The following is an 11196-nucleotide window of genomic DNA, read 5'->3' on the forward strand; positions in this document are numbered from 1 at the left end:
ATAGGGGATCATAGGGGTTAGGGGAGGCGATGGCTGAGTGGTATTATTGCTGGACTGTTAATCCAGCGACTCAGATAATGTTCTGGGGACCCAGATTCAAATCCTGCCTCAGCAGATGATGGAATTTGAATTCAATAAATATCTGGAATTAAGAATTTAATGATGAGTGTGAATCCATTGTCAATTGTCAGGAAAAACCCACCTGGTTCACTAATGTCCTTTAGGGAAGGAAACTGCCATCCTTACCTGGTCTGGCCTACATGTGACTCCAGACCCACAGCAATATGGTTGACTCTTAACTGCCCTCTGGGCAATTAGGGATGGGCAATAAATGCTGCCTAGTCAGTGACACACTCATCCCATGAATGAATAAAGAAAAAAAATACAATGGTTTTCTAAGCACATTATTATTGATCGATCCCAACACTTTCTTATGGACTGATGTCAGGCCAAATGGTCTTTAGTTCTCTGTTTTCCATCCTTCTCTTTTCTTAAATAGCAGTGATATATCTGCAAATTTCCAATCCATGGGACAGCTCTAGCATCTATGGAATTTTGGAAAATCACAAACAGCACCTTCACTACATCTGCAGCTATCTTGATTAAAATCCTATTAAATAGACCGTCAGGTCCTGGGGATTTGTAATCTAATTTGTAATTTGAACCTAGTTCACCGGATCTGAAGCGTTAATTCTGATTTTTTCTTCACAGATGCTGCCAGACCAGCTGAACTTTTCCAGCAACTTCTGTTTTTGTTACTGATTTATAGCATCCCTTGTTCTTTTGGTTTTTATTCAATGTTTATTTTACCTACCTTCCTTTCTATATACTTGTGAATGCTCTTAAATTCTGTTTTTATATTCCTGGCTAATTTAGTTATTGTACCTTTATCCTTTATAATCAAACTTTTGGTGACCCTTTGCAGTTTCCTAAGCATTCCCAATCTCCAGTCTTTCTACTATTCTTTGCATGATTGCAAACCTCTTTTAAATTAATACCATCTTCAACTTCTTTAGTAAGCCACAGATGGATCTTTATTATTGATGTTTTGTCTTTTAATAAAATGCATTTTTGTTGAACTTTTTGAATTGTTTTTCTGAACATTTTCTGCTGTATAATGACTGCCATACCTTTGGCTGTATTTACTCAAACAACTCTGCCAGCTTGCCTCTAATACCTATATATTTTGCTTTCCTTGATTTTCTGAGTGAAGTGTATTGCTTATCCTATATATATAGGATAAATATAATGAACACTCACAGAATCACAGACTTGTTATGGTGCAGAAGGAAGCCATTTGGCCTATTGTGCCTGCATTAGTTCTATTACTTAATGTCAATCCCCTGCCTTTTCATCATATCTCCACACACATTTCTATCCAAAAAATCATCCAGTGTCATCTTAGATGTCCCAATTGAAACTGCCTCAATTGCATTTCTAGACAGTGTACTCCATTTTCCAGGCAGCGCATTCCATACTACCTACTATTTCCCAGCGGATCTTTTACTATGAAATCACAAATAATCCCTGCCACATTGCATAACAATTTATAAAATAGCTTTATTCACAACTGGTTCTACGAAGTATTGTTCCTGGAAACAGTCACAAAAGCATTTTACAAAGTAATCTCCCAAACCACAATTGAGAAGGACCCGTGATCTTTGCATCATTCTTTATAGGTTTTGACAGACTCAAAAAAAGGCAACAAATTAAGTCCAAAATGATTTAGATGCTGTCACCTTCAACAGCAGAATGCTGCTGCAACGAGCCATGGTCCAGGTGACAGGACTTTCCTTCTACCATTATGCCCCCTCCTCACACTTGTTATTAAACACTCCCAAAGTTTGTTCCTCCCCATCAAAAGCATAAATATAATGCTCAATGAAAAACTGTATGAACTGATAACAGGTTGCTCAATAGCTTGTCGAGTTCTAAATGACAACAAGTTTTCAATGTTAGTGCCTATTCACTGTCCACATTCTTAGACTGGCATATATATCGCCAACCCAATGTTGTCATGTCATATTTCACATTTGCATGGGGGCTTGCCAACCCAGCTTCTGGGCATAAAATCTAGCCTAATGTTTCTGTAACAATGATTAGGTCCAAACCATTTATCTCTAATTATATCATTGTTTCCACCTTATTCAGGATGGTTTGTGTATTCTGACAAAAAGTCTTTAATTTTATTTTCATTGTCTCACCAATATTATTTGTATCGACCTTATTTAATGATGTATGGACCAGGCCAAACCCCCTCAAAATATATTAAGAAGATATCCTAATCCTAACTTTTTCTCATTTAAAAGGCAAGTGTAAGGCTGTGCATTCCAGATGCAATGCGATTGGTCAAACTACTTGACATTAAGCAAAACACACTTTATTTTTACACTACAGTTAAAATACAAACAAAATAAAAATTAAGAATTGGCTTAACTGTAACTTTATCAAAATGCTTGACAAATTAATAGATATGTTAACTACTATTAATTAACTGTTCCAATATAGTAATATCCCATAAACACACCCTTGGCAAAGGCAAATTCAGTAAAAAAGATTATCTCATATGCAATTCTAGCAGCAGGAACAGAACCCCAGCTGTTAGCTGTAACACAGAGAGGACAAAGAGCTTCCACATCCAACTTCAAGACCCTAGCAACTGCAGAAAGCTAAAGTTAAAAACCTTTGTTCTGTAAGAGCTTGACCCCACCCATTCAAGCTGCTTCTATTGTTCCAACTTTAAAAACAGCAAGGCCTCACCGGCTGTTAACTTTATAGTCTTTGAGCAGACTGCTCAGACCTCTGTCTCAATTTTTCTTCCTAAAAGAAGAACACAATACACCTCTTAAAGCCATAGTATTGTCACACTGATGTACCACTGTTAAATTCTCTGTCCTTTCCTTATTGTCTTGATACAAACTGCTTTGTTGTCTTGAGTTTTCTTTCTGGATTTATAAATTTCCCTTCACCAGAACCTACCTCCTCCCTCCCTCCCACACCAATTAGATTAAATGTTAACACCAATAGTTAAATTTCATACTGCATTATCATTTTTGTTAAGATTAAAAACTGATACATGCTGAATTTTACTTTTCTTTCTAAATACCTGGTGCATCATGTGGTTCAGTGCATCTTAAAGTCCATCAAATACAGCAATCACATAAGATAAAAAGCCACTCGCCAAATTTTTGATGATATTGTTTTTATAAAACTCAGTTAAATATGACATTTAGTTATAGATGAACAAAAAGTAAAATTACTTAGGAGTTCCATAAAATATGCAATTCATATACAAAATAACAAATAATGAAGAGAATTAATCATATGAATCTTTTGAGAGAAGATAAGTTGATGAACTAATTTTATATCTTAAAACTGAAATATTAGCAGTTTCTGTTGTCAACGGGTTTGCTAAATTAGATGCCACCAAAAGTTCACATTGATGGAATAAATTTGCAGTTTCTCCACATGAATTATCACAGAGAAGCTGTCCGTCTTGAAATAAAAATCAAACTCTTCCTTCAATCAAAATCAAAGTTCGTAAAATGTTGTTTCCAAAAATGATAAAAGAGTAGATTTGTGAATTGGAACCATTGCATCAGGAGTGTTCCCATTGCCTCTGAAAAGGTCTGAGCTGTTCAAAACTAGAACCAAACTCATGGCATCCAATACCTCTGTGTGAATATATGATATGCCAGCACCGATGTTGCTCTCAGATATATCACTCCTAATTAAATCAGTAAATTAAACAAGATTAAAACAAGTCCGGAAGCAAGCATTATCTGATGATCAGATCCTGAAATGATACTAAGAACAGTTTCACATAATGTCTAAGTCCTCATTATCACAAAAGACTGTAATGCATCTTTATAAAAGACTTTGAAATCAAACAGAAATATTTGGAGATAATTGTATTACAATTCATCTTCCGCCAACGCATCCAGGTAATCAGCATCAGGATAAAGTAAAAACCCAGAAAATAAACTGTCGGTCCAGTTTGGATCAGAAAACAGACCATTTTGTTCATAATCAAAGATCTCCAGCCACACTTCGTCTTCTGGTTTCAGGTACATGACTGTTGATCCTGAAGATACATCATGGTTTCCTGTGTTGGCATCAAAGGTTTTGATGCGATACTCACCATTGTGCACCAGTGCAACCGCAACATGTTTATTTGCCAGAGTAATGTCATAAGAGAAATAATAAATCCCTGGAATGGCGCATATAAACTTTCCAGAGGAAGTGATGTAATGACCGCCCTCATTAAAAAGGACTTTATTAAATATAATTGGTGTTTTTTCTGTTGGGTAACTCGTCGTTATACCGACAGAAAAGGCGGATTTGAGTACTAAACTCCCACATTTACAAACACCTGATGGTCCAGGGTCTCCCTTTTGTCCTTTGTCTCCTTTAGGTCCCAACTTTCCTTGAGGTCCTGTTTTTCCTTTTAGGCCATTCGCTCCTCTGAATCCTGGTTTACCCATTGGTCCTTTATCTCCTTTACTGCCCACATCTCCTCCACGTCCTAGTTTGCCCTTGATCCCTAGGATAAATCACAATGATGAAAGTTACACTGGTAAAGTTTAAATAACTCAAATTCAAAACTTACAAGCTGTCATCAAACATTTTGTGCTGAATTCCAAGAACAACAAACAGTAAGCGAAGTATAAAGAAATTAATTTCCTTTTCTTCTATCTATTTATTCCCAGTAGTAAACACCAGTCCAAAATAAGTAAGGTTTTATTATAATACATAAAATCTGTTACTATCATAGCTTTCATTATTTTAGAAGGATCCTCAATGAGGCTCTGCTAACGTGACTTTAATTTTCATGTGTAAAATGCAGAGAGCTCTTTTTTAGGTGGAAATAAAACCTTTATCCAATATCATTGTCATTGTTCAGTAGCATGAGGGACTCCCCAACTGTGCTATTCAATGACATTTTCAGTTGAATTGCATCTGAGGTGTATTTGACTATATACTATTACTGGTAAAATGTGTGAAATTAGTGTTTTGTTGGAGAAGTTAATTCAAATTCTTTCAAGTTTTTGAGAAGATTTGTAGCTCGGGTTGTGGATGATGATGTAGATAGGCTCACCGAGCCAGTGGGTTTGGTTGCAAACATTTCGTCACCCTGTTAGGTAACATCATCAGGTTGCCTCTGGTGAGGCGACTGTGTATATGAGGCATATAAATAACAAACGGGACAGAACACCGACGCTTCACGGGAGGCGCACTGACGATGTTACCAAGCAGGGTGACGAAATGTTTGCAACCAAACCCACCGGCTCGGCGAGCATGTCTACAACCTCACGAGATCTTTCAGTCAGAAGAGAATCATGCTTTGGAAAATGTGATTTAAATTAGAAAGGCTTCTGAGTTCACCACTTGCTCCAAGTCACAAGGTTTCTAGTTGAATTTCACCCTGAGCTGCAGGATCACAATAACATGGAGCAGGAGCAGCAGAGGGGAGAGGATGTTCTCAAACAGAGGCGAAGGACACTCTCAGTAGGAGCTGTATCTACTTAGAGCCCTGATAAAGTATTTCCTCCTAACTACACCTCAGCCAATAACAGTGTGTTTGGTTGCTGCAATTCACCAAGGAATGGTAACAGAATTGTGACAAGCCCTCAAACCAAACATACAGTCTCAGAGCAGAATGAAGGTGAAAGAACCCATGATATCAAGGACACTGTGACCTTCATTTTCTATGCTAGTGAATCTTTCCAGACTGGAGCAGATGACATAGCTAAACAACAACATTTTGGCAATGTCTGGAAGGTCACATAAGCTTTCTGTCAGGAGAGGAAATTTCTTTGCTCGCTCTCAGCAGAGACAAAAATGATGGTGGGATTTCCCATACTGCAATGTGGTATCGACTGCAAACATGTGGCCATGCAGATACCACAACTCACTGGGGAGGGGCACTGAAACTGAGGGAGCTATCATTCACTGAATGTGTAGTTACTATACGATTAAGGCTCAAACGTCAAGCTGGGAAATGTCTATCATTATGGCAGCAGCCAAGACACTGTCATCCCGCACCACTCCAAACTCTCAACAGTCTTAGAGTCACCATGTGAGCAGAGGGTAGATGCTCAGTGATAAGGGGTCTCTCATGTACACATTACTAATGACTCCCCTCTGTGATCCATCCACATGTGGCTAATTTTCCTACAATGAGAGATATGCTGCAAACAGAAACATCACGAAGCAGACCATTTCTAAATACTCTGCTATTGCATCTTTCATGGTGGACTCTACCATCTTCCCAATGGTAGATGTTAAGTTAACTGGCCCATAATTATTTGTTTTTTTTTGTCTCCTTCACTTTCTAAAGAAAGGTGATACATTGGTAGATTTCTAGTCCTCTGGGACTGTTTCAGAAGCGCATCCATTATCTCTGTTGCTACGTACTTTAATATCCTAGGATGCAATCCATCAGGTTCAGGAGACTAATTGGCATTAAGGCCCATTAACTGCCCTAGCACTTTTTTCTACAGTGATAGCTATTGAATCAATTTTCTCCCCACTCCATTTTTGCCCTCCATTGTTCAGTAATTTTGGAATGTTATCCATGTCTTCTACAAGAAAAATGACCAAAGCTATTTATTCATCCTCTGCCATTTCTCCCAGCCTTATTCTCGAAGGGGCCTATATTCACTCTGACCTATCTTTCTTTTTATCTTTAAAGAAGCTATTACTGACCATTTTATACCACTTTCTAGTTTACTTATTCCCTTTTTTTTGGTCCCCTTCCGCTGGTTTCCAAAACTTTCTAATTCATTTGGTTTACCACTAACCTCTTGTCACATTGTCTGTTGTATCTTTCAATTTGTTTTTATTGTTAATTTCCTTGGTTAATCATGGTTGGTTTCTCCCCTTCCTAGAATCCAGCTTCCTTATCTTTGCTGTGAGCCATGATTATTTTCTTAAACATTTACCATTGTCCATCAGCCATCTATTGAACTAAACTTTTTTCCCAGTCCACTTCAGCCAACTCTGCCTCATTCCTTTGTAAGTACCCTTATTTAAGTTTAGCACAGTTATTTTTGACCCAAGTTTCACCCTCGCCATCTGAATACTAAATTCTATCATGTTGTGGTCATTGTTTCCTAGGGGATATTTTCCTTTGACATAATTTATTAAACTTACCTCATTACACATCACCAGATCCAAAAGAGCCTGATCCCTGGTTGGATCCACAATATATTGTTGTTGGAAACTGTCCAGAATATGCTGTATGAATTCTTCCATGTGGCTACATTGGCCAAATTGATTTTCCCAATCTCCATAAAGATTAAAGTACCCATAATTAATGTACTGCTTTTTAAAATATATCCTCATTATCTCTTGATTTATGCTCTTCCCTACAGAATGGCTATTGTTTGGGGTCTATGGACAACATTCACAAGTGTATTATTTGCCCTGTTATTTCTTACCTCCCCTATATGGATTTAACATCGTTGGATCTAAAACTACTTCTTGCTATTACACTTAAACCATTTCATGGTAACAAAGGTATTTCACTGTCCTTTACTTTCTGCTTATACTTCCAAAAAGTTACATACCCTTGAATATTTAATTCCCAGCTTTGATCTCCTTGTAACCATGTTTCCATATTGGTCAGAAAATCCTACCTATTAACCTCTATTTGTGCTGTTAATGCCCTTGTTATTTTTTCCAAATGCTACATTCATTTAAGAACCATTAATTTTGCATTTTCACTAATTTTCCCCCTTTGACCCGACTTGCTACTGTTTTTCTACACTTGTACGCTCTTTATCTTCCTGTCCCACTCTGTCTGTCATTATCATGTGTCATTGTATCATTGCCTTGCAACGCTGCCATATCCTTTTGCTTTGTAAACCTACATGTCCCTTCTTCAGAACCCTACCCCACCTTCAGTTTCAAGCTTATTCTCAAGGGTCAATTATTTTCAATTTGCCAAGACACTGGTCCTAGCATGATTCATATGAAGCTCATCCTACCAGAACATCTCCCTTTAACCCCAGTACTGATGCCAGTGCCCCAGGAACTACAACTCATTCCACCCACACTAATCTTTAAGCCCCCAATTTAATTTATTGACTTTATTAACCTGTGGCACGTTATTCATGGTTCAAGTGGTAATCCTAAGATTACTACCTTGGAGATACTGGGTTTTACTTTAGATCCTAGCTGTTCAAATTCAGTTCAAAATGGTCCAAAACTGTTAAAAGTCAGTGTCTCCTTTCTAGTCTTATCAATGTCATTGGCACCAAAGTTTACACTGACAACTGGATCCCTCCCCTCCCCCCCAGGTTTCCCTCCAGCTCTGAGGCAGGCAATACAGCCTTCATGACACATGCTAACCACTGCAGAGAACAGTATCTATCGCCCTAATTATACTGCTCCTACTACTGCTATGTCCCTTCTTCCTCCACCCTCACTTGAATGGCTCCCTGTTCCATGGTACCACGGTCAGTTCACTCCTTTCCACTTTCATTTACACAGCTTATAAGAACCTCATAACTGTTGGAAAATTGCAGGGGTCAAAGCTTCCCAAGAGGGATTATCCTTTCCATATGCATTTATCAAAACAATTTAGGGTCTTATACACCTCAAAAAAGTCACTTGTCATACTTTATACTCCAGTAGAAACAGGCCTAGCCTATCTAACCTATCCTCATTAGAGAATCTGTTCATTCCAGATATCCATCTAGTAAAACTCCATTGAACCACCTCCAACACATCCTTCCTTAAATATGGAGACTAAAACTATACACAGTATTTTGAGATGTGGTGTCACCAATCCTCTGTATAAGTGGAGGATAACACCTTTAATTTTAGGTTCAATTCCTCTCCTAATGAAGGACAGCATCCCATTAATCTTCTTTGTTACATGTTTTACTTGCAAGCTAACTTCAGTTATACACCACAAGATCAAGCCTGTTTTCAGTTAAGCATTTGGGTTCTGTTATGTCTAATTGTCTATCCTACATTGACTCTATTGCCAACAATGCAGCTAAATGAAAAAGGAAAACAGTAATCGAGAAAACATATAAATGAGATAAACCAAAAGAATTTCTTTTAAAAGATAAACTATGGCAAATGGAATCCCTTCAATAAGTATAATTTGTGTTGAATTGTATCTAAAGTTAGAAAAAGGCAATTTAATGTATTGGAATTGTTCCACAAGTCTGTGGAGGATAATCAGGTGTAAATTAATTCCTGTTGTTTAAAATGTTTTCTTGTAACTCTTATTATATGTTTCTGGTTCTGTTACGTTTAGTCTGCTCCAAATTGCTTTGATTGCAGCGATTCCAAAAGCTGTACCATTTTTATTTTATATTTATAAAACATAATTTGGAGTATAGCTGCATTGTGGAGACATGACATTGGCCCAATGAGAATCTTGCCTGTCAAAACTGCAGAACACCCCAGGCTGCACTGTTGACTAATTAGATGTGCAGTGCTGGCACAATCCTGAATATAAGTCACATGAAGTACTTACAGGAGAGATGCCAGCACTGAAAGACTAATCCAAGTCAGATACAAAATTTGTAATGGCACTTCTGATGGCCAAGGGGTGGCTGGTGGTGCATTTATCCACTCGAAAACTAATTTAACCAAGGATGTGTTTCTTTAAGGTTTGTAATCAGCCTCATGCCTCACCAAACTTGCCCAAAATGAAAATCTGACAAAACTGTCAATCTTAGTTATACAGTCTGAGCCTGCATTTCATTTTTAATTTGGACTTCTGTGAAATTGACTACAACTATAACTATTGCTATGTAAGTATAAAAAAAGTGAAGAACAATTTATTACATCAGATTGCCTTTCTCTAAACTGTTAATTATGAAAAATATGTGCATTTCATAATTTAGATTGTGAGTATTCCTGCAACTAATTAGGAATTACAACAAACTAGTCTCCTAGTTAAAATAAATCTGATATTTATCAAATAGAGGAAATATCCTCCCAATAATTGTTGTAAATAGTTGAACAATGTGCATGAGCTAATTGTACTTGTAAATCCAGTTATTGGACAATGAAGTTGTGGTGAACTCCTTCATCCATCTGCTTAATTAATATTCTTTAGGGAAGGAAATCAGATATCTTTACCCGGTCTGACCTACAGATGTCTCCAGAACCACAGCATGTCATTAATTCTGAACTGCCCTCTGGTATGGCCTAGGAAGCCACTCATTTGTGCGCAGTTAGGGATGTGTAATAATACTGGGCTTAGAGCCAATTTAACCAGACTTTCTTGAACTAACAAGAAGAATGAATTTATTAATTATTAAATGTGATAAGAATTAATAATTTGACACATACACAGAAATGAGAGGTAAGTCCAACAGGATAAAAATGAAAAAGGAATATAGAATACAGATCAGTCTCTCAATTGATAATAAAGAGTGGATATTTGAATGTTGTAGACATCACTGTGGAAGTTAGCAGTAATATTGATGCTGGAATCGAATAATTGTTTCTTTTTGAGATTCTTGGTGTTGTAAGCTGACTGAAGTTCTTTTGTCCAGATGCCTGTGTTGTAGCTGATTGGTAGCACTCTGAGTGAGAGAGGGTCTTTATCTGCAACACAGGGGAAACTTGGGGATAGTTCTTTAACTGCGGTCTTCATAGCAGACTAATGCTTGAATGCAGGCTGGTGTACACAAGGACATTCAGTTGGACTAGCACAGTCCAGCTCAGTCAAAATTGGACTTGTAACCTCTGTCCTTGTGTATTGCTCGAAATTAAAAGCAGAAACGTGTCTGCAGTTTGGGACAGAAACTGCAGTGGGTGGCCTGCTGTTGAGCAGGGGTATATCTACACCTTGCCGTTACCCTTGTCATCAATTGATCACTGTCCACTTTTAGGTGTTACATCTACTTAGTCCCACGCAGGCTTTTTTTTTAATATACTTGCAGTTATTTTGTCTCTGTAGTAGTCCTCTTTTAAAAAGACACATCTTAGAATTAAGGGGTTAAAAACGCCCCTAAAATTCCAATCTACCACAATAACAATATTTACGAAACACACTTCCAACTGTGCTTGCCTTGGCTCTGCAGAAAAGCAAAACATGGCCAGAAACTTGGACCTATTTTCATATTTAAGGAAATAATTAATAGAAGAATGCGTAATCAACAAACTGTGATAACTAAATGCAGAGATAACAAGGTGTACAGCTGGATGAACACAGCAGGCCAA

The 11196-nt window shown here is 37.5% G+C and overlaps 1 protein-coding gene across 7 annotated transcripts in view; it reads right to left on the bottom strand.

Moving 5' to 3' along the window:
* Positions 1–3023: 3023 nt before the first annotated feature.
* Positions 3024–11196, bottom strand: part of LOC109917348 (complement C1q tumor necrosis factor-related protein 7) — a 49743-nt gene continuing 41570 nt past the window's right edge. For all 7 annotated transcript variants that reach the window (XM_020517172.2, XM_048604259.1, XM_048604256.1 and 4 more), the window contains exon 3: positions 3024–4543. In XM_020517172.2, the coding sequence (XP_020372761.1) occupies positions 3915–4543 (629 nt within the window). In that variant the 3' untranslated portion in view covers positions 3024–3914. The remainder of the gene's footprint in view (positions 4544–11196) is intronic.

The sequence above is a fragment of the Rhincodon typus genome, chromosome 1, assembly GCF_021869965.1.
Source record: "Rhincodon typus isolate 14 chromosome 1, sRhiTyp1.1, whole genome shotgun sequence".
NCBI lineage: Eukaryota > Metazoa > Chordata > Chondrichthyes > Orectolobiformes > Rhincodontidae > Rhincodon > Rhincodon typus.